This window comes from Lygodium microphyllum, chromosome 11 (genome assembly GCF_053477565.2).
Source record: "Lygodium microphyllum isolate KBCC chromosome 11, Lygodium_microphyllum_v1.1.10, whole genome shotgun sequence".
Taxonomy (NCBI): Eukaryota; Viridiplantae; Streptophyta; class Polypodiopsida; order Schizaeales; family Lygodiaceae; genus Lygodium; species Lygodium microphyllum.
This window is the reverse complement of record NC_141145.1, coordinates 19452491-19476615: the sequence shown is the minus strand read 5'-3', so window position 1 is coordinate 19476615 and position 24125 is coordinate 19452491. Positions and strand designations below refer to the sequence as shown.

General features: G+C 43.6%; 1 protein-coding gene across 6 annotated transcripts in view; it reads right to left on the bottom strand.

Annotated features, from left to right (window-relative positions):
- Window positions 1-20624, bottom strand: part of LOC148028602 (vacuolar cation/proton exchanger 3-like) — a 43337-nt gene extending 22713 nt beyond the window's left edge. For 2 of the 6 annotated variants that reach the window (XR_015692515.1, XM_087688875.1), the window contains exons 1-4: window positions 19923-20623; window positions 19413-19682; window positions 10298-10365; window positions 10168-10196 (exon numbers count right to left, since the gene is read on the bottom strand). Coding sequence is in view for 5 of the 6 variants with exons in the window: in XM_087688875.1 (XP_087545001.1) it covers window positions 10168-10196; window positions 10298-10365; window positions 19413-19670 (355 nt within the window). In the remaining variant the exon portion in view is untranslated. Of the gene's footprint in view, window positions 1-10167; window positions 10197-10297; window positions 10366-19412; window positions 19683-19787 lie in introns of all 6 variants that reach the window. The other 4 variants (XM_087688876.1, XM_087688873.1, XM_087688877.1 and 1 more) reach the window with 3 other exon arrangements.
- Window positions 20625-24125: the final 3501 nt, after the last annotated feature.

The window sequence follows — 24125 nt, the reverse complement described above, 5'->3', positions numbered from 1 at the left end:
TTACCGAATACTGTGTGGTGGCTACACAAGCACAAGAAAGTAGTGGCTCACCGAAGTCAAATGATTATCAAATTACATTCTTCCTAAACAAGTTATCTTCTAAATACTTCCACTTTATGTAGCATGTTATTTCATTATCTTGATTGCCAACCTATCAGTTTGAATGCTAGTCCTTGCGTTACACGAGGCTGCGTGACCAAGTCCACAAGAAGTTGTTAGAGATCATAGCCTGTTTGGTGGGCAGGCAGCTGCACAGTCGGACCAGCAGGCCTCTGCAGAGTTGGACTGTGCAGTCGGACTGCCACGTGGCAGTCCGACTGCCTGCAGCCAACTTACTCCAGGCTGCGCCCTATTTCTGGCGCCCCATTTCAGGCAGTTTTTCGGCTATATATTGCCGACGTTTCCAGCAGTCTGCCTATTCTTCTCTGTCGCAGATTACAGACCGGTGCCATGCAGATTTCTGTCTCTGTTCACAGATTTCAGACAGCAGACAGTGCAGACTGCAGCAGACTTCGAGGTGGACAGCAGGTCGCATCGTCGAGGTGGAGACACGCAGTCCAGCGCACTGCGCCCGTGTATATCTTTGTATTCAGCATTCTTTATACAGCAGATCTTCATTGTCCACTGTCTCTTTCTCTCCCTTCTCTCTCTGCATTCTCTCTCTCTCAGTCCTACGCTTCCGCACCGCTGCACTCTGACATGGTATCAGAGCAGTGTTTAAGGGCTGACTGAGCGCAGAATCAACCTGAAGAGGAGTATCCATCGCGACACAAATTTGCGTTTTTTTGCGTTTAAGGGCAGACAGGAGGGCTGCGCCTTGGAACAAGGCTGAAACGAGTGTGGGCGCACAGGAAAGGAGTACAGGTGGTGGATTTGCTGCTGTTTACTGCTGTTTGACGCGGAGGAAGTTTGAGTTTTCAACCTAAAAGTACAGGTTTTGCTTTTTCATCGCCTCCGGCGGGTGAAGAAGCTTCGGGACGCGGAAGAGCCTTAGCAGGCTGAGTTTACTCAGTCAGAGGGGGCTGCTTTTGCGTTTGAGAAGGCATTGCAGGTGAAGATGTCTACAGAGATGGACTTGGAGTTCCAGGCGATTATGGACCGGAAGGTGCCTGTCCTACCGGCTCTTCCTACAGATCAGAAGCTCGACGGCGACAACTACCGCATTTGGCGCGTTATGATGTTGGCCATTCTTGAGTCCTATGATTTGGCGGAGTTGGTACAGGAAGATATTGACCGGCCTTCGGTAAGAGATGAGTCCAAACTCTCTTCCGATGCTCGTGCGGAGTTGGCCAGGGCCCAGTCTCATTGGGACAAACTGAATGCCAGGATTCGATCCTTTCTCTTTCTATCATGCACTACAGCCGTGATCGCTCACATCGAGCACTTGACGGTGGCTCGTGAGATATGGCTGGAGCTTGATCAAATGTACAATCGGATGACCTTGATGAAGAGGGTTTCTTTGGAGGTACAGATGCGGACCTTGTCCGTCAATAAGTCTTCTTCGCTAAGGGAACACATTAACAAGCTAAGGCAGCTACAGATGCAGGTTCAGAATGCGGGGAAGCCGATTTCCTCCGAAGACATGGCGATCACACTCTTGTCCCAGTTGCCGCCACGATTCGGTACATTTTACTCTGCCCTTATTGCTTCGGGGCGAGAGTCTACTCTTCGGTGGGAAGAGTTGGTTCCTATGGTCTTGGACCGAGAGGAATAGTTAAAAGGACAGAATGCTTCCAAGACGGAGGCGTTGACAGGTCAAGCCTCTCAGAAGAAGGGGAAGGACCGAAAGAAGAAGAAGGGGGATAATAAGTCCAAGAAGGACAAGGACAAGGACAAGGACAAAGACTCCACATGCCATATTTGTGGAAAGACTGGCCATTGGAAGAAGGATTGCCCTAACAAAGACTCGAAGGACACCAAGAAGAAGGAAACCAAGGATTCTGGAGCGGTGGCTGCACCCTCATCAGCTGCATTTCTACATCTAGTTGTCATTGAGGACGCTTCACCGAATGCTTCTGATGCTGCGATGGCGGCTCCCCAATCTCGAGAGTGGATTATTGATAGTGGTGCCTCACGGCACATGACTCCTTCATCAGATGGTGTTGCCCAGCTGCGACCTTCGCGTCGGCAGGTTCTCATTGGAGACAGCTCTTCAGTTTCTATTGCAGGTCGGGGTAAGATGCAACTTATTCCGGATGGACGAGGTGGCACCCATACCTCAGAGGTTTTGCATGTACCAGGATTAGGGTACCATCTCCTTTCAGTTCATAAGATTTGCTCCCTTGGTCTTTTGGTGGAATTTGACAGTTCTACTGTGCGAGTCCTTGATCGTGAATCGAGGAAGGTTCTATCATCTGGATATGAGGAGAACGGCATTTACAAACTGAAGTCTTCCACTGCCCTCTCTTCTCTTCTTCTTACCTCACAGTCACAATCTGAGTTATGGCATGCTCGGTTTGGTCACCTGAACTATGACTATCTTCGGAGGGCGTTACGTGGACAGCTTGTTCGAGGATTGCCGGATATAGTGGTGAGCCAGCAGCCATGTGTCTCCTGCATACGGGGGAAGCAGCATAGAGATGCCATTCCCCACACCGCTTCGCGGCGGTCTACTTCACCGATGGAGTTAGTATCTACGGATCTATGTGGCCCAATGAGGAATGAGTCCCTGCGTGGGAGCTTGTACTTCATGCTGATCGTGGATGACTACAGCAGGATGACATGGGCCTACTTTTTGGCACTAAAGTCAGAAGCTTTCTCGCACTTCAAGGATTGGCTTCTCTTTGAGGAGAACCGATCAGGCCGGAAGTTGAAGACCTTGCGATCCGACAAGGGAGGTGAATTTGTGTCTAATGAATTTGCTCGGTTTTGTGCGGATAGAGGAATTCACCAGGAGTTTGCCAATACCAATACTCCTCAAGAAAATGGTATTCTAGAACGGAAGAACCGCAGTGTGATCGAGATGGCGCGCACCATGATGGAGCACCGACAGACCCCTCAGGTTCTGTGGGCCGAGGCTGTGGCTACTGCAGTCCATATCCTTAATCGATCTCCTACTTCGGCCATGGAAGGGATGACTCCATTTGAGGCTTATTTTGGAACGAAGCCAGATGTTTCTTACTTTCGAGTCTTTGGGTGTGATGCCTATGTTCACATTCCCAAGACTCACCGTGACAAATTTGAAGCGGCTTCCCGAAAACAAGTATTTGTTGGCTACAGCTCCCAGTCCCAAGGCTACCGACTGTATGATCCCGTCAAGCGGGATGTATATACTAGCCGTGATGTGCGGTTTGTGGAGGTTCCGGTTACTTCACCGGGTGAGGAGCATCCCGTTCTTGGAGATCCAGGGGAGAGTTTGGCTCCTTCTACAGTTCCACTGGAGCCTGTGCCTTTTGATTATGATTCTGTTTCTGACACAAAGTCTACTGTTCCACCGGATCCTTCTGAGGAGTTACCACCGGTGGACATTCCAGAGTCTTCTACTGATGGAGAACGATGAGGGGAGGTTCGGCCTCCTCCTCGCTGGGCCCGTGACACACTCCGTGATTCAGGGATCGAGGGGGTTCCTGAGGAGTGGGGACCACAGGATGGTCCGCGGCGATCACGGAGGCACCAGGCGCATTCTTCGGAGCTTGTTTGCTCCAATTATTGTTTGATGTCCCATGTTATGCAGGATCGAGAGCCCACCTCCGTGAAGGAGGCTTTACAGTCCGCCCCATGGAAGAAAGCTATGGAAGCTGAGTTGGAGGCTATTGAGAGGAATGGCACTTGGTCACTTGTGCCACGCCCCCCCAAGGAGAAGGTGATTGGAGTCAAGTGGGTCTTCAAGACCAAATATCTCAGTGATGGTACTTTGGATAAGCACAAGGCTCGCCTTGTTGCTAAGGGTTTTGCCCAGCGCCCAGGGATTGACTGTCATGACACCTTTGCCCCCACAGCTCGTATGGCAACCATTAGAGCTGTTCTTGCTTTGGCTGGCCATAGGAGATGGCCTGTTTATCAGTTGGATGTGAAGTCGGCCTTTCTGAATGGTGATTTGAAGGAGGAGATCTACGTTGAGCAGCCTCCTGGCTTTGGTTCTTCAGATGGGAAAGTCTACAGGTTGAAGAAGGCCCTGTATGGTCTCAAGCAGGCCCCACGAGCTTGGAACGAGAAGATTGATTCGTTCCTCCAGTCTCAGTTGGGATATCGGCGGTCCAAGGCCGATCCGCAACTGTATGTTCACACTTCCGAGGATGGTTGTGTGCTCTTTGTATTATATGTTGATGATTTGATTGTCACAGGTGATGATGCACAGCAGGTCCAGGAGACAAAGTCAGCTTTACATCGGACGTTCGAGATGACGGATTTGGGGCTACTCCATTTCTTTTTAGGCCATGAGATTTATCAGTCTCAGAGGGGGATCTTTCTCTCCCAACAGAGATATGTACAGGAGCTCTTGGTGTCTTTTGAGATGGAAGATTGTCGGGCCCTCTCTACTCCTATGGATCCGAACTGGAAGGCCACTTCCCACTCAGCTTCTCCTTTGGCGGATGCTTCCCGCTATCAACAGTTGATAGGGTCTTTGATTTGGCTTCTCAACACCAGGGTTGATCTATGTTTTGCTGTTGGGCTCTTGGCAGGGTTCATGAGTGAACCTAAGACGGTGCATTGGCAGGCTGCTCAGAGGATACTTCGGTATCTGAGCGGGACGTCTGATTTGGGGATTCATTACCCCGCAGGGACAGATGGGTCAGATCTTGTACTTGCAGGTTGGAGCGACTCGGATTGGGCCGGTGACGTGGACCACAGGCGGTCTACAACAGGTTATTGCTTTACTTTGGGTGCAGGTGTTATTTCATGGAGTAGCAAGAAGCAGCCCACGGTAGCCCTTTCGTCTACTGAGGCGCCTGTTTGGTGGGCAGGCAGCTGCATAGTCGGACCAGCAGGCTGCTGCAGAGTCGGACTGTGCAGTCGGACTGCCACGTGGCAGTCCGACTGCCTGGCAGTCCGACTGCCTGCAGCCAACTTACTCCAGGCTGCGCCCTATTTCTGGCGCCCCATTTCAGGCAGTTTTTCGGCTATATATTGCCGACGTTTCCAACAGTCTGCCTATTCTTCTCTGTCGCAGATTACAGACCGGTGCCGTGCAGATTTCTGTCTCTGTTCACAGATTTCAGACAGCAGACAGTGCAGACTGCAGCAGACTTCGAGGTGGACAGCAGGTCGCATCGTCGAGGTGGAGACACGCAGTCCAGCGCACTGCGCCCGTGTATATCTTTGTATTCAGCATTCTTTATACAGCAGATCTTCATTGTCCACTGTCTCTTTCTCTCCCTTCTCTCTCTGCGTTCTCTCTCTCTCAGTCCTACGCTTCCGCACCGCTGCACTCTGACAGAAGTCCTCTTCTCCATTTTCATATAAGGGGACTCTAGTAACCACTTCTACAAAGGGGAACACTATAGGTGGCAAGAACTCAAAAACTGGAAAGGCAACTCAAAACAAGGGTAATAGCCCTTCCTCAAACGAAACCAAAGACACTAAAGCAACTAAACCCATCTGGCAACACCTCTCTGAAAAGAATAGGTTTTGCGCACACAGCCAACATTCAAGCCATGTAGATGGTGCCACCCTACGCACGTGCCGCTCAACATGTAGCACATGAACAACCCCCTCATTATAGGTCTCCTAAAGGCTCAACTGAGTGGTCTACTAAACCCATTCCATTAGATTTCTCACCATGGACCCTTGTTGCATCCATTCTGAGGTCTCCTCCTACACCCCCACCTAGGACCATTTCCACATCTCAAAATGAGTTTCATTGGCACAAACCTACCAATGGCCATGTGCGATGGTGGGCACACACTTAGGCTAGCACCCTTAAGGTACTCTAAGCTAGCCTCACATTTTCTTAGGCTAATGAGTCTAGCCCATACGCTACTTTGTCCTTAGGCTACTTGGGCTACTTTGTCCTTAGGCAACTTAGGCTTTAGGATTTCCTTCATTTGTCTTCTGTGACATCCATACATTCACACATTCATTACTCTATTACTCTTTCATTTTAGCTTTACTTTTTTTTCGTCTTGCTTTAAAGCATCTTACCCTAGAGCTCTATTTTTATAAATTCTAATCTCTTTTGCAAGGTTTTGTATTTCAATCTAGAAATAGCATGCATGTTTGCACTAGTTCATCTTGGGCTATAGATATGGGTTAGTCACCGTTCCTTTGTGGTTCCATCTATTAGCCGGTCATTTCCTGTACAGAGTGGACATCAATGCCACGTCAGCACCTACGGTCGGACAGTATTTACTGCAGTCGGCTACATTTAATGCAGCCGACTTGCTGCAATTATTTCCTATTTTTCGGCTATTTATAGCCAGTTTTGTGGCACACTTTAGTACCCATCATTCAGATTCTGATCTTGAGATCTGTTGGCTGAGACAGACTGTGCTCGGGCTGACGGAGATCAAGGTCATCAAGTCGAAGACATACGGAGATATTTCCTTTGCCCCCTTGTGTATTTCTGCACTCTTATACAGCATATTACACCGCGAATTTTCTGCGTTTACACTGTCTCCTTTTCTCTCTCTCTCTCTCTCTCCTCTCTGTGTTCACTCTCTCTCAGTCTTTGTCCTACGCTTCCGCATCGCTACACTCTAACACCATCTTCCTTGGAGACTTCCTCTTCTACCACCATGGAGACTTCCCCTCCTTAGGCAATCTTGGGACATTTCTTAATGCTATCATAGAGGTAGCTTCTCCCTAGCTCCTCCAACTTGAACCCTTCATCTTCATCCTCCATAGCTCTCAACACCACACAAAGATCGACATCAAGTTTTTCGCCCTCCTTCCGCACCAACATCCATGGTTGAGAGGGGGTTCCTACTCTTTCTTGATATTCTACAGAGTGAATCCTAAGCTATCTCCACCAACGGCTCTATTACCACCTCACTTTCATACTTCTTCACCCCTTTACTTCATCACTAACACCCTTGACAATAGTTGGAATAGTCTTTTGTTTTGCAATGTTGGATCTAACCATCCCTTTATTCTTTTTCCTCATGGGCGTAGTCACTCCAAAAAATAAGAAAGGGGTGGGGTTTTCTTCTTTTTTTTCTTTTCTTTTTGGGCAGGCGCTGGGGGGGCAGGGCGGGGCGGTTTGTTTCAAAGTGGTTCCATGGCCTTTGCAAATTTTGGTAGGCCACTAAGCAACTAAAGAGCACCCTTGCCTAGTGCCTTGGCCTCTCCAAGGTGACCATTTGGGCTCCTAAGGTAAATAACAATCAACTCTATAGTGTTGGTAGGTCCTTGGATAGCCAACGTGCACCCTTGGCCCAATACCCTAGCTACTTTGGGGTGGGACAATTAAGGATATTATGGGTTGAGCTATGCTTGCAGTCTCTTTTTGGTTCCATTTTTGGGCCTAAAAGAGGGTGCCCCATAAGAGAAAAACCTAATTTTGGGAGGATCCCCATCTATAAATAGGAGGCTGCCCAGCCACTCAATTCATCCCTTTTTTGCAGGTCATCACCCCCTTTTTGCACATTTTCAGCCATCAGCCCTCTTCCATCTTCTGCCCAGCCCTTGCTGACTACTGCCACACTCACTCCAACCCTTGGCACCTGTTATCAACTGCCCCCCTGTTGTCTAGAGCCCACACACAGCTGTGTTTGCCACCTCCCTGCCATCACCAGCTGCTGCCTCACTTCCTTCATCAGACCAACTTGCATTTACAGAACCTAAAGCCTGGCAATAACTTCCTAGTCTGGCTGGCTGTCCCAATTGCCGCCCTACCCATTCAGCCTTGGCATGGAACTGCATTTGCAGCCTGATCAATCATTCCAGCTGCCGTACTGTTCGTGGTGACTACCTTCATCTATGACACACTCCTATAGGCTGCATTTTTCTGGCTACACCCTTTTCTCAATTCCCACTAGTGATTACAAACCTCAAGATCTGTCTCCAATGGATGTCACTCCAACTACTCCCATTTCTCTACCTTTGAGTGTACGTACATTCTCTCATTCATTAAAGCTTCCATTCATTCACTTCTCTTTCTTCTCTGTTTCTGTTTTGGGTTTTTGTGTTTATTGCATTCTTGTCTGAGTTCTTGTGTTTTAGTCATGTTCATGCATTCTATGTTTTCTTAGTGCAAACCCTAGCATCACTTCACACCGATACATGATTAGCACATGAAGCTTGGATTATAACCCTCCTTGTATTGGAAGGCAAGTTTTCTAAATGAATACGAAGTTTTCTATGTATTCCTTCTTGTTGCTTTCAGGGTGTTCAACTACTGTCATATTGTTGTATGAGTTATTAGGATTCCACTGTAAGCAAATAATCTCTGAAATGTTTGTGGAGATCCTTTGCTTTCTTTGTTATGAGTGTTGTGGAGCCAATCAACTACAGGAGCTCTGCAGTTCTTTCTAGCTTGCTCCTCACAGCTAGCTGCATGAAGACAGCACGAATAGCAGATGAGCATCCTGTGATGGACAATGCAAGAACAGTGACTCATGGATGGTGAGGAAGTCTAACCAGTTGCCTTGTGGGTGTCCAAACAACAATGACCTGCAGGTCAGACTATATAGTATCTGCCCCAGCTATGTTTTTCCTTATGTTAAGGGTTCCTTCCAGCCATTCTGCAGATCTAGACATCTTGCTTTTCCTTCACTCTATCGACTTCTTCACAGCCTTTTTCTTCCTGTTCAGCCTGCAATCAAGGTTCAACATTTAGTATTGAACCTGACCTATGGCCAGCCGCCAATCCCTAACCTTCAACCTTAGGGAAGCTTTTGCAAAGTATCCACTCAAGCATGGGCACCCTTCCTCCTCAGCTTTGAGTTTCAGTGGTAGCTATGATCAAGCGCATGAAATGCACCAATTGGGGAGCCACTTGGATCCAGTGATTTTGTTCCCTATTACAGTCCAGACCAACTCATCATATTGTCACACAACCAGCCAACACTTCAGCAGTAAGGCTGAACATTCAAACAATAAATAAGGAGCAGGCATAGAGAGAGAACAGATTCATCATTCCCAGTTTCACCAACTGTGACAACAAGATGGTCTACACCATGTCACCAAGGTCAAGTGGGCAGACTCTATGTGGGCTGGACAAGACTGCATGATCAGACACAGGTTTTATGCACACCTACACAATAAAGTACCTGTAAAATGTTTGGAAAAAATATAAATAGGTATCAGCATCAAAACCTTGCCTCCATCAAAGCCAACAGCATTGATAGCAACAAACACTAACACGGGTAAGCACTATGGAAACAAAAATTAAAGTCAGATATAACCACCACCACAACTGAGCCTAGTAAGGGAGATGATCTCAGTTTGTCTCCTGATTTTACAATAAGCCATACAGTTCCTTTCGTCATCAATTGAGCAATAATCCAGCAAAACAAGAGTAAAGATCAACAATAGCATCTCTGTCTTCTGAATTTGTGTGTATACTTAGTAAATCACTAAGAATGATAAAGCATCTTTGACAAGCTAACAGTCCTGAATCTTCTCATAACTAGCTGGATACAACTTCTTAGTCTTCTGTCATGTTCCCTATTCATACCTGATAGTATCTACTATTGGATTCAAGAATGAAAGTCTAAAATGTGGTTATATCAACTTCTTCTTTTTTTCTTTTTTTTCTTTTTGCGGGGGGGCGGGGGGCGGGGGGTGGGGAGGGCGCCTCTTCTTGTAAATAGCATGTATACATCAAGACATTCTGAACACAACCGTGCTGCTTAACCTTGAGGGACTGATGACAGCCCAGGCCAATGTGTGAGCCACACACAATGCAATAAACTCTGCAAGTATCAAGTAATCTAGCATCAAGGGCTCCTCATAAACTATCATCAAAACACTCTCCCCACAGACAAACTTCAAACAGCTTGTCTAAAGAACAACATAGCCTCTTCTTATAAATAGCATGTATACATCAAGACATTCTGAACACAATCCTTCCTTATAACTACAGTTCTGACCAAAAGTTAAAACAAACACAAACAAGAGATTAATGACTTGGATATTTCTGGAGGATATAAAAGGATGGTCAAAAAATGTTCATGTTCTTGTAATGAAATTTCCAAACCATCAGCAAGAACAAAGTTCAAAATCAACTTCCTATTTCCTTTTCCGAAGTATCAATATGACAGAAAAAAAGATGTCTCTTCCATTTACCTGTAGATCCTGTATAATTTGCCAGTTGCCTGCATAACAGTTAAGGTTGCCATTAGGATAGTGGTAAGACTAAAGAAACACATATGCATAAGTAAAACCTCTCAAAGCATCACACCGACGGATTACTTACTCAGTGACAAAACCAAGCCTTTCTGCAAGGGGAGCAATTCCAAGCAAGCTAAATGTGAAGAGAGAAGCCTGCAAACAGCACAAAACTAGTTTTGATATTCATGGATTATTGAGACTTGAACGCACTTCCTGAGCCAGCTCAAAACAGATAGGCATTACACTACTATTTATGCAGTACACAAGACACAGCACAGGCCTTCCAAAGGCTGAACAAAAGCATGACATGGAACCAGCAAATAACAGTAGCACCTACAAAATTAGAAGCGGACTGGAAAGTCATTACAATAAAAAAGAGCTTAGGCACAAGTGAATTAATTTTTTCATTCAGAGTCCAAGTAGAGCTGCAAGTCTTCTTCCATATTTTCTTGGTATGGAGGTAGTGCAGCATACCAAGGGTATTTTTGTCTCCTAACAAAAGCATAGTCGATGCAAGAGAAAATAGAAGGTGTGATGCAGAATGGAATGCTTGGATGCGATGGTGCCCCTTGAAAAATGCCCTGGTAGGGGAATTGTTCACATACTCAAGCACCCCTCTACAAGAATGATCATCTTGATACCAATGGAAGATGATGCAAATACATGATGAAATAGATACAATGATCAAATCCCTGTAAGTACTAAGAGAAGAAAGTCACCCCCTTACACAGCCAAAAGGTGAAGGGAAACGTCTGGGCCTCCCTCTCCCTATCATGAGGATGCCGGAGGGGAGGATGGGACTAAAACTAAACCACCAGACAAGATGCTTAATGATTGGTCTGACTTCACAAGCAGGTTAACAAGGCTCCCCAACGAAGGCACAAAAACAAGGTGAATGTTGCCCTTCCACCTACTCTCAAGGGAAGTGGTAATGAGTCCCCCACATGATCTCCTATACCAGCTCCTCTCTGTTCTTGAACTCTCACCACCTTGCACCACCACCATCCTACTAAGGCATAGGAATGGAACTTATGGGGTTTGTGCCTAAAGGAATGGGACCCCCTAGTGTGGCATGAGAAGGAATAGGTGGGTGAAACCAGTCTTTCCTTCTGTGAATGGGTGGTAATTCTCTGATTACAACCTAGTTACAGCAGCAACATTTATTACAAAAATGAGAAATGCAAATTAACTTACAATGTTGGACAATGGACATCGAAATTAATCTAATAATTATTTCGGTGCCCAGAAAAATAATCTGTTTGGCCAGTAATTAAATTGGCTAGGAAACTTCCATTTCTGAGTGTCTCTACGCCATCTTTGACCATCAGATTGGCATTAGGTACCATTAAACACCACTTCTCTAGTGTCAATTGGATGGCCAAATGAATATGACTAGGCTAACAACTGGCACCAAATACCACCAAGTACCTGTGCGGCATAACTTATAGAAACTTTTGCCTTTGACATCCCGTCATTTCCTCGGGTCCCAAGCTCATAAATTTACTCTAACCCCAACTACACCTTACACGTGCAACATTTGCTTAAACCATGTGATTAAAAATTAATCCACATGTTAAGTAAGGTTTCAAAAATACATGCCCTCATGACAGTGGGCAAGAAATTGGATTGGCAATTTGAATGTGAGGATATTGCTTTTAAATTTGAAAAGATATTACATGAAAAGAAAATTCCTCAAAAAACCATATGCTTAAGAAGTATTTATTGCGCTACCCCTAAAACCACATCTTTTCATGCTCACATGTTTATATGGGTTTGGGTCTCCATGGTAACTTATGCCTATAGCCAGAACTTGAGTGGAAGCAACAAAAGAAAGCATAGAAAAATGTGAATAGTACATACCTTAGAAACACATAGATTGGATAGCCCATTATGCCCATATCCACATGTCCTTGTTCATTTGAAAGCTCCAAATCTTGCCAACATTTAGCTCCAATCATTGTGCACCTCCCTTCGAGCTTAAGACTGCAACAATAGGTTGATATGTTGAAGGTAGTCAAGGAGTATTACAAGGCAAATTTTGTGTAAAGGGATAGCCTACTCTTGATTGTTCCACATATCTCTACCTCAAGACTTTCATGTATTCACCTCAAATAAGAGATAGAGAGACATGCAAGATAGATAATCTAAGGAAGATCTTCCCCGTCCACCCCACCAAGAGAATCATGGTACCAATCCCATAGATCTTGGAACGAGGGGGAAAACCCCTTCTATGGAAAGAGGCTCCAAGGGAGAGTGCTTTGGTGAGGTGGGTTGAGACATCTCCAAGAGTGCTTTCATATGCTCTTTGTTGGGGTAAAGGCATGTACCAAAACATTGTTGGTACTCAATTAGTTTATCATAGCATTAGATGGTAGCTTTACTGGGACCTGGAAAGTTTCCAAGACATTTTGTATGTAACGTTTTGGTCTCATAGGCCAACTTGGCCTTTCGTACACGTTAATATAACTTTCTTTATTTCTTTCTTTCTCTCCCAGTCACTCTCACTCCTCAAACTGCTGCTCACCCCTCCAGCTAAACTCCAACAACTAGTATCAGAGTGGTTGGCTCTAAAAGCTTCCGAGACCAAGGGGCAGGTAGCTCGAGCCAGAAGGCCTGCTCAACACAGGTTGTGCTGAAGACCAGCAGTGGTGACCAAGCATATTAAAACTACTTGCGACGACATGACGGGGCAGGACGGTTAGACAGGTCACGACTCCAACGGGCTGCAAGCGCACGCAACGGACCAACGCCCGCCCCCCCAAAAATTTCCTTTCAAATCAAAAATTTCACCTCACTTTTACTTCTCCTTTCCAAGCGTTCACACGCATAAGCACAGATCTTAAATCTGTGCAAATCTGCCTCGGGAAATTTGGGGTTTTTCCCGAATTTGATGTTATTTATGCTTGACAACAACATTCAGGTCACAAATTGCAGACATTGTGCGTGTTGACCTCAATTCAATTGGGGATTTGGCCAAATTTGTCGGAATTTCGCTCTTTAGAGTAAAATTTCCTGACATTGGACCCCGGAAAATTGGGGCTTTTCATGCATTGGTAAAATTTTGATCAGCTGGGTCAGATTGGCTGACATGAATACACTATTGGACCTGGAAATTTGGGGTTTTGTGCAGAATTTGGTAAATTTCTAAAGTATTTGCCCGTGTGGTGGCTGGTTTATGTAAAACCAGCAGAGATTTATTTCTGTTTGGGTAAGAACAGCAATGTATTTGCTGGTTCAGCTTGTGCTCTTGCAGTTCAGTGCAATTACTCTTGTGTTCGTGATAAAAAATGGCTGCAACTTCTTCCAGTTCTGACATTAAGAGTTTGATGGAAATCAAACGATTTGATGGTCAGGGCTTTGACCTTTGGAAAAGACCGTATGCAGGGCATATTGTTCTTAAAGGATTGTCACGATGCTTTGCAAGAAGTTAAACCCGCACAAATGTCTGATGCAGATTGGGCCAGAGTTAACAAAAAGGCTGTGGCTTACATAAAGATGGATGTCACTGATGACATTTTGGCAGACATTAAGGGTTTAGATACAAATTATGCAATATGGAAGAAGCTGAAAACTACCTATGAGATCACCACACGTGTTAATTAGGTTCATTTAATGCGCAAGTTGGTGAATATGCGATTGGATGAGTCAAAGCCTGCAGCTGAGCACTTGAGTGCATTTACTAGCATTTTAAGATGCAAATTTGGATTTTGATGATAAGTTGAGGGCGATCTTTTTTATCATGACACTGCTTGATTCTTGGGAGACCCTAGTGGTTTCTCTCAACAATAACCCCAATCTCTCATATGATGGGGTAAGGGGTTCAATCTTGAATGAAGAAATTAGACGTATGTCTAGTGGAGAAAGCAGCGACTCAACTTATAATGTAAGAGGCAGGGCTAAAAAGAAAAATGCAAATGCAAGATAAAGAAACAAAAGCAAGAGCAAAGGAAAGGAAAAGAGCAACATTACTTGCTATCACTGTGGTCAGAAGGGCCACAAGAAACCTAATTGCAAGTATTACAAGAAGGAACAAGAGAAAAAGAAAAATGTAGGAAACAAAAAGGAGGAGGAGGATAAGACAGATGTATCTGAGACAGCCAAAGGCAAGGAAAAGGCCAATGTGGCCTCCAGTGTATTCATAGAGGAGCTTTCAGATGCAGAGGCTGATGTATTATGTGTAGTTGATTATGATGCCCTTATGTGTCACATGCACGATATGTAGATTACCAAGGCTGATGTGATTGATGCACTTTTGTTAGTTGATAATGGTGTCACTCAGTCTTGGATTGTAGACTCTGGTGCCTCTTTCCGTATAACTCCTTGCTTGGAGTGTTTTGCTATGTTCAATGCAAGCAGTTATGGAAAGGTGTATCTTGGAAATAACCATGCTTGCAGCATTGATGGGATTGGCATTGTACACTTGTCCTTAGATAATGGGCAAGAGCTTGTATTGAAAGATATCAGATATGTACCTAGCATCAAAAGGAATTTACTATCTGTTGGTCAGCTTGACTTGCATAGTTACACTGCATTGTTTGGTGGTGGTTTGTGGAAAGTGAAAAAGGGTTCCATGATGATTGCAAAAGGAACCAAGAGAAGGACACTTTGTATTGTTTGCACTGTAAAGCTTTGAATGGCAAGTTTCTTGCAATTGTTGAAATTTTCTATCATTTGGAGTTATGGCCTAAGAGATTAGGCCATATGAGCCAGAAAGGACTTGATGTTCCTACCTCTTTGAAGAGGGTTGATGAAAAAGGCTCTAAACTTGACTTTTGTAATGAGTGTCCGTTTGGAAAGCAAATCAAAATTTCCTTTTACTCTGGTGTCTCTCGTAAGTCCAATGTCTTGGACTTAGTGCATTCTGATATATGTAGTATGCCTATGAAATCGTTGGGTGGTGCTACATATTTTATCTCCTTTATTGATGATTGTTCCAAAAATATTTAGGTTTACCTATTGAAAAAGAAAAGTGAAGTGTTTGCTGTTTTTAGAACTTTTCATGCATTTGTGACCACTCAAACAAGTAGAAAGCTGAAATGCTTGAAAACTGATAATGGAGGTGAGTTCACATCGACTGAATTCAAGTCCTTTTGTGACTTGCATGGAATTAAGAGGGAGCTTACAGCTCCTTACAGCCCTTCTTCAGATGGGATGGCTGAAAGATATAATAGGACTTTATGTGAAAGAGTGTGGTGCATGCTGTCCATTGCTAATCTCCCTCGTGAATTTTGGGAAAATGCACTCAAAACCGCAGTTCACATTTGCAACCGCTCTCCAAACAGGTCCTTAAATAATGGCATCCCTAAGGAGGTTTGGTCTGGCAAATTGGCCTCATATGACCATTTACGCATATTTAGCTATGATGCTTTTGCACATATTCGAGATGAGCTAAGGAACAAACTTGACCCGAAATCCACCAAAGGCATTTTCATGGGCTATGGTGAGATGAGGGTGAATTTGGCTACAGAGTGTGGTTACCTCACTCCAAGAAAATTATTCATAGTCATAATGTTGTGTTTAATGAGGCAAATTTGCTGAAAGGTACTTTACCCTCCAATGAAGATATTAAAAAGATCAAATTTCAGAATTTGCAGCCACCTATTACTTCAAACAATGAGCCTCATGGTGCTGTACCACAAGCTGAAACTGATGATCAGCCAGTTATTTTTGAGCCAGATGATGATGGACAGCAAATAGAAGCACAAGGAGGTCATGGACAACAAGACAAGACTTGCTGATTATGAAATTGAAGGTGCTGCACAGTATGAACAGCATGCTGAAAATGGCTTACAGCAGCCAATAAATACTGAAAATGACATACCTCCAGATGTAGACCCAATTCCTAAAAATGTAGATCATTGGGTACGCAGGTCTACATGCATAAGAAGGCAACCACATAGGTTTGACCCCTCCTTGCATTATGTGATGCTTACAAATGAGGGTGAGGCTCTTACATACAAAGAGGCCAAGTCATGCCAAGTCAGCAGTAAGTGGGAGCTAGCTATGCAAGAAGGGATTAAATCTCTATATGCTAATGATACTTGGGATCTTGTATCGTTGCCCAAAGGAAGGAAGCCTCTTCCAAACAAATGGGTTTATAAAGTAAAGGCAGTTGATGGGAAACCCAGATGACCACTCTACGTGTGCTTTTGGCTCTCACTACTGTATTGGACTTAGAGCTATACCAAATGGATGTGAAAATGGCTTTTTTGCATGGTGACATTGATGAGAAAATCTACATGAAACAGCCCAAGAATTTTGTAGTTCCTGGAAAAGAGCAAATGGTGTGTAAACTAAAACGCAGCATGTATGGGCTGAAGCAAGCACCACGATAGTGGTACAAAAAGTTTAACATTTTTATGCTATCTCATGGGTTTACACACAGCCATGCAGATCATTGTTTGTACATGAAAAAGATACAAATGGCAACCCCACCATACTTGTTTTGTATGTGGACGATATATTGCTAGTTGGGAAAAGAAAGACTAGCTTGGATGCTCTCAAAAATCAACTGAAATCAGCCTTCTCCATGAAAGATTTGGGGAATGCAAAGCACATTTTGGGCATGAGGATTCACAAAGATAGAATGCAAAAATTGCTGTTTTTATCTCAAGAAAAGTATATTGAAAAGATACTGGACAAATTTAACATGGCTGAAGCTAAGCCTTTTGGGGTGCCCTTACCTCCATACCTTAAGCTTAGTAAAGCCAACAGCCCAAAAGATGATGTGGAAGCCAATGCTTATAAAGGGAGTCCCTTATGCATCTGCTTGTGGCTCCTTCATGTATGCTATGGTTGCTACTCGTCTAGACATTGCTCATGCAGTGGGAGTTGTTAGCAGGTTTATGTCAAATCCTTGCAAAACACATTGGAAGGCTCTCAAGTGTATTCTTCGATACCTAAAGGGTACACAAAGAAAGTGTATTTGTTATGGGCAAGGTACACTTAGTTTGTAGGGTTATTGTGATGCAGACATGGCAGGTGACTTGGATACTCGTAGGTCCACCAGCAGATATGTCTTTACAATTGTTGGTGGGGCTGTTTCTTGGTGTTCCAGATTGCAGAACATCGTAGCACTGAGTACTACTGAAGCTGAATACATATCAGCTACTAAAGCTTCTAAGGAAGCATCTGGCTAAGAATGCCATGTATCATTCATGCACAAAGCATATAGATGTGCAATATCACTTTATCAGACAAATTCTAGAAGATGGTCTAATCATATTGACCAAGATTAAAACGCAGGACAACCTTGATGATGTTCTCACTAAAAGTCTAAGCAAGGCTCAGCATGAGCATTGCATACGACTAGTGGGAGTTGGTTAGAGGTTCACTTCGGACCTTTAAGTAGGAGGTTGTTGGGGTAAAGGCCCCTTTGTGTATAGTACACGCGTATTACTTAACTGTGCATGTGAACGCACCTTTACGTGCCCTCGTGTATAGTACACGTGTATTACTTAACTATACATGTGAACGCACCTTTACGTGCCCTAAGTATAAATACATTTTATTCTTTGTGTACCAAGACATTGTTGGTACACTCAAATCTAATTGTACTTTCACTCTCTCTCTCTCCCCGTCACTCTCACTCCTCGAATTGCTGCTCGCCCCTCCAGCTAAACTCCAACACTCTTGAATGCTTTCAAAATCAAGGCCTGGGTATCCATCAAGAGCACTTGGCTTTGATACCAAGTAAGAAAATGCTAGTGCAACCATAGAGAAACGCAAATGCACAAAAGAAACACAACTTGATAAAGACTCCATGAAGATGACGTTGTATATAGACGAATGACTGGGGCAGAACTGAGCTGCAAGCAATGCCAGAGACACCAAGAATAGCTCCAAGGGTGCGTCGTGCTCAAGACAAATCCCAAACATGGCAGCAGCAGTCCACTGTGAATGATGATGATGTTGGCAATAGTAGAGAAAGCAAAACATAGTCCTCCAAGCAACAAAATGTTGTAGGAGAGTCTGGGTAGCAAAACGCAAGTGATGCTGACTGAAATGGAGCCCAATCTGGAGCACTCGTTACCAGTGATGATGGTGATAGCTCTCGTCCACCTGGTAGCAGATAATGCAGGCAGCAAGCTGCAAAAAGCAGGCAGCAATGGGAGGATGATAATGCAGCAGCAAGCAATGGCTGTCTGGAGCTGCTGACTGCAGGTCAGGGTGGCAGCCTCCTAGATGAAGGGGGGCAGCTCTTGTAGACAGTGTCAACTCTTGATGTGGTTGTGTACACCAATGGGGAGTGTTGATGGCTGATGGTTGGTGCAGGAGATGATAATGATGAGAACTTTACGCGGTATCAAAACGACCAAAAGTAAAACGTTTTTTCATGAATAATTCTTTTTGGGTTTGTTTTTGTCAAGTTAAATTAGCCGAAATGCATGATAATTTTCTCTTGCTTGAGGCCTTCAAGTTTAGTTGTGCAACATCAATATGCAAGGCTAGGTGGCCTTGATGCATGGTGGCAAACCACATCTAACTAAATGACTAGGTGGCCTTGATCCATGGTGGAAACCCACAATTACCTACATGAAGATCCAAGAACCCAAAAAGAATTATTTATGAAAAAACGTTTTACTTTTGGTTCTTAAATTAGCCGAAATGCATGATAATTTTCTCTTGCTTGAGGCCTTCAAGTCTACTTGCGCAATATCAATATGTAAGGCTAGGTGGCCTTGATGCATGGTGGCAAACCACATCTACCTAAATGACTAGGTGTCCCTGATCCATAGTGGAGAACCACAATTACCTGCATGAAGATCCACGACACCATCCCACCACGGCCACACATTCCCAAGGAAACTTGCTTTAGTTAGTACTATCAAATATGTGTGTGATCTTTCCTTTATTGTTCCAATGCTCAACAATTTAGGATGGTAGTAGAGCTACATGCTCTTTGAACACACAGTTAGCTTTCACATTCCCTAGTTTGTCTTTCTCTATTTATCCATGACAAGATAGACCATTGATTAGTTGCACTCACTTGGTCTAATAGACCACTTTGGCCATTAGCAAGCCTCTCTTTTTTTTTCATGTAATAGCAAGCCTCTCTCTCTCTCTCTCTCTCTCTCTCTCTCTCTCTCTCTCTCTCTCTCTCTCAGAGTCACATGTAAGCAATAGCTACCAAACATTGACCAAAAAAGTGAACCCACTACAGCATAGCTCTATTCCTCGAGAAGAGTGAAAAATATCACCTGGGGCCAACCAAGAGCTTTGACAAATAAGGATATAATGACTGCTGGGAGCAGCCACCATATCTTGCTTCCTCTCAACACATTCCAAGAATGCTTTAAAATGCAGTATACAGATGCCATTGGCTTATGACCTTGTAAATGCTGCCGAGACAACGGAGCTTCAGAATTAAATGGATGTAGTTGTCTTGCAGATTTCTGAGAGCTTGAAACATTGCCATTGGTAAGAGGCACCTCGTCATTGGGTTCACATTCATCCATCTAACAGGTTGGCTGCCACATGGAAAAAAAGCCATAAATGCAACGTTCAGATTCCTTCTGGCTCTACAGAGATTGCAACATTAAGAAAGTGTACACTTGTTCCATGTCGAAAACAACCTAGCAACTCCATGACTTCATCCTCTGGTTTCGATGCCCCAGACATCCATTGAAACAAGGGGATCGCTGTTCTGTAGTGCGTAACTCAAATATGCTAACCAACATGTATTCAGCAGGGGAAAATCCAGCACTTACTTGCACGTTATTTGACTTCTTCTGAGGTTCGTCCAAGGTGGGATAAAACAAGGCAGGATTTGCTGCCATGCACTACGATTACACACAGAAATTCCTACAGAAGCTGGCTTAGAATACTTTCTTCTAGGTGCATTCAATCTCTATCCTTGGCAAGGTTGTGTGCGAGAACCGCGACTTGTATCGGAGAGGAGCGACCGGAGCTCAGAGAACTTGTCAATTGATCGACAGGGAACATCAAGAAAAGCCTTGGAACAACATGGATGAGATGCCAAGAGGAGCTGGAGCTGGAGCTGGAGTTGAAGCTGGATCTCTGGCGACAGCTTCCACGAGAGAGCTGAAAGGAGGAGTTCTGGCCTCTGCGGGTCAGGTCCGACAGCGAATGGCGCTATTGCGATCCACCATCATTCAATTGACCAGGACGGTAAGGTCCCGGGTGCTGTAGCTTCTGGAGAGAGCCGGCACGGGTCGGCTGGAGGACCGATCGGAGAAAGCCCTCACAGGACAAAAACCACACGACAACGTGTATAAAAATGGCCAGCACGGACTGCTGATACAAGGAGGAGGCGGAAGACGAAGGAGAAGCAGACGTAGCAGCGGCAGCATCAGTAGCACAGAGAGAGAGAGAGAGAGAGAATGCGTCAGTCGTGCCTGCCGGTCCCTGCCCCTTTTTTTTTTCCCCTTCCAAATGTAAATTCATAATGCGCATTTCCGGCCTAATCGATACTTTTGTTGTTGTTGATAATTCATTTATACTGTGCATTTTCTGCCTACTAAAGAATTTTTGTTTTAAATATATATATATATCATAATCTGTGGCAAAAACTTGTTTGGATGCAATAAGGGTCCACCTTTGAGGTATTGAATATCCGGATCCTTTGAAAACGCCATCGCGGTTATGGCTCGGAAGCTTCCCTTCTCCTTCGTCTTTTGTTGAAGGTTAGCATGTTGAAGGAGGGTATGAAGCTTCCCAAAAGGAAAAGCACGATCGTCGATTTGATTTTGCATCTTATAAACATTTCACGTGTACTGAAGATAGATTGTTAGGTGTATGGCCTGCAAAAATGCACACCTTTTCCAATCAAAGTTTTGGCCATACTCCCTCCCCCCCCCGCCCCCAAAAAAAGACAAAAAATTATTATCCCTTATTTCACAAAGCAGCTCCGATCGAAGATAAAACCAACTGGTTGTCCTGTTGAAGAATTTGATTGCTTGCACAAAACTCTCTAGAGTGCCTCTTTGTGAAGTCTCCATGTACTTGACATGATCCCTTCAACTTCCCTAGTGTTTTTTCTAGGGGCTATGGCATGAAGAAACCCTGTTAACACCACTTGCACTTCATGAGACAAGTTGGGAGTTATTACCCTTTTCCTTTCCAAACCACTACAAGTTAGGGTGTCTTGCCTTGTCATCCCTTCAAACGAAAGAAAGCTCCTCCCATCACTCAATTATTAATAATTATATGAGCACTTTCAAGTTTGATTGTGGCAACTTTGAGAAAAAAAAAGTTTGATTGTGGCAACTTCAAAAGCCCAAAGATCCAAATAGTTTGCTCCATCAAACTCCATCCATGCCTAACAACAAACCTCTCACCTCCCACTCACTCTTACATTATCATTTTTTGGATCTTAATTTGGGCTTGTTTTGGATCACCAATTATCCACGAGTCCTTCACGAAGCTCCAAAGAGAAGCATGTAATGGCATTGGCATCTACATAAAACAATGTTGTGTAATTGTAACACATAGGCATAGTATGTATAATAATAGGTGTCTCTATTCCTAGAGCAACTAAGTCAACCAACATCGAAGCTGCTCCCACCAAGGCCAACTTCCCAACTAGGATGGGAATTGGTTCTTGGATTTGCAAGTTTCCATGTTTTGCTAACTCAAAACAACATGATTTCCAACCGGAGGGCCATGAGAGAGAGAGAGAGGTCAAAATATATTCGCACTAGTCGTAGCAAAACTTGGCACATGCAAACCTTTGGAAATTGTGTGTCATTTTCACATTCATGAACGTAAATCTCAATGCCTTCAAAACATGTTTTTGTGTACATGACACTTGATCTTGCATGTGCCAAGCCTCTTGGGCTCCCAACCAATGCCCAATTTGGTCGATAGCCATTTTTGTGGTGGGAACAAGTCCATCAATGTCTTTGTAATGTACAAGCCATGAAAAGCATTATTACACAAGAAGGCATTGAGAATTACACCCACGATAAGATGAATATGTATTATTCATTACTTTCTTGTGAAACAACATTACACAAGTTAATGATTTAGAGCTCCTAAAAAGCTTCAGCCTCATGATTTCTAATTATTGTATTGAATGAATTTATTACATTAGTGGCTTAGAGCTCCTTAAAAGCTTTACTTTTGTTCAACATCATGATTTCTAATTATTGTATTCAATGTATTTATTGAGTAATATACCTTTGATTGGGTTTACATTGCTAATTATTTGTAGCCCAACATGTACACATCCCAAAATCATGGGCTTCTTTGTGGTCTCATTGCACATCATGATAGAGATGAGAATATGGTCGACCTTAGTGAACTTTGTTTGATAAAGAGCATGTGCCTCATACTCTTTTTTGTTTTAACTAGGAAAAACATTAAATTAAATTGAAGTATAGGTTAGTGCATCACAGCACTCCCTACGTTCATCTTCTTTTCCTTTTGCACAAGGTAAATTGCGTTTGAGAGTGCATTTACATTTGCATATGAGAAATCTAAAATTGAGTTGGTGGGATAGCCTCTCAAGTTTAATCTCCACTAGCGTTCTGCGCGCACAAAACGCTAGGCCGCTTCGCTGCCTCGAAGCGGCAAGCAAAGTTGCCATGCTATCGCATAACAACTTCGCTCAACAATCCATTTCTCATCTTTCTCTCTCCTCTTTTTTCTCTCTTTCTCTCTCTCTCTCTCTCTCTCCCCCAAAATTCCCCATATCTAATTCTCTCTCTCTCTCTCTCTCTCTCTCTCTCTCTCTCTCTCTCTCTCTTTGCCTTCTATTTTAGTTTATTTTTTTCCTCTCCTGGCTCTCTCTCCTTTTTTTCTATCCTCGCTTTTCTTCTCTCTCTCTCTCTCTCTCTCTCTCTCTCTCTTTGCCTTCTATTTTAGTTTATTTTTTTCCTCTCCTCGCTCTCTCTCCTTTTTTTCTATCCTCGCTTCTCTCTCTCTCTCTCTCCTTTTATTCTTCCCTCTCTCTCCTCTCTTTTCCTTCTCTCTCCCTCTCCTCTTTTTTCCTTTTCTTTCTTCTTCTCTCTCTTTTTAAATTCTTTCTTCTCTCTCTCTCTCTCTCTCTCTCTCTCTCTCTCTCTCTCTCTCTCTCTCTCTCTCTTTCTCTCTCTTTGCCTTCTATTTTAGTTTATTTTTTTCCTCTCCTGGCTCTCTGTCCTTTTTTTCTATCATCGCTTTTCTTCTCTCTCTCTCTCTCTCTCTCTCTCTCTCTCTCTCTCCTTTTATTCTCCCCCCTCTCTCCTCTATTTTCCTTCTCTCTCCCTCTCCTCTTTTTTCCTTTTCTTTCTTCTTCTCTCTCTCTCTTCATTCTCTTTTTAAATTCTTTCTTCTCTCTCTCTCTCTCTCTCTCTCTCTCTCTCTCTCCTTTTCTTCTCTTTGCACTTTTCTTCTTCTCTCTCTCTCTCTCTCTCTCTCTCTCTCTTTTTCTTCTCTCTTTCTCCTCTATTTTTTATTCTCTCTCTTTTTAAATTTTATCTTTTATCTCTCTATAATTCTCTCTACATGTTCTCTCTCTCTTCTTCTTTCACTTTCTTCCCCTCCCTCAATCTCTCTTAAAGTATGTAAATTTTATCTTTTTCTTATATATAATTCTCTCTGTATGTTTATATTCTCTCTCTTCTCCTCTCTCTCTCTCTTTCTCTTCGTCCCCTTTTCTTCTTCTCCCCTTTCTCCTAATTTTCCTTTTTTTCTTCTCTCCCTCTCTCTCTTTTAAATTTTTTCTTTTTCTTCTCTTCTTCTCTCTTTTAAATTTTATATTCTCTCTCTCTCTCTCAAAAAAAATAATTAAAATTTAAAAAGAATTTTCTCTTTTTTATTTTTTCGCATCTCTCTTCCTCTTTTCCTCTCTCTTCTTCTTATTCTCCTTCTCTCTCTCCCCCCCTCTCCGTTCCTTCTCTCTCCTCTTTTTTCTTTTTTTTCTTCTCTTTAAATTTTTTTTCTTTTCTTTTTCTTTTAAATTTTAAATT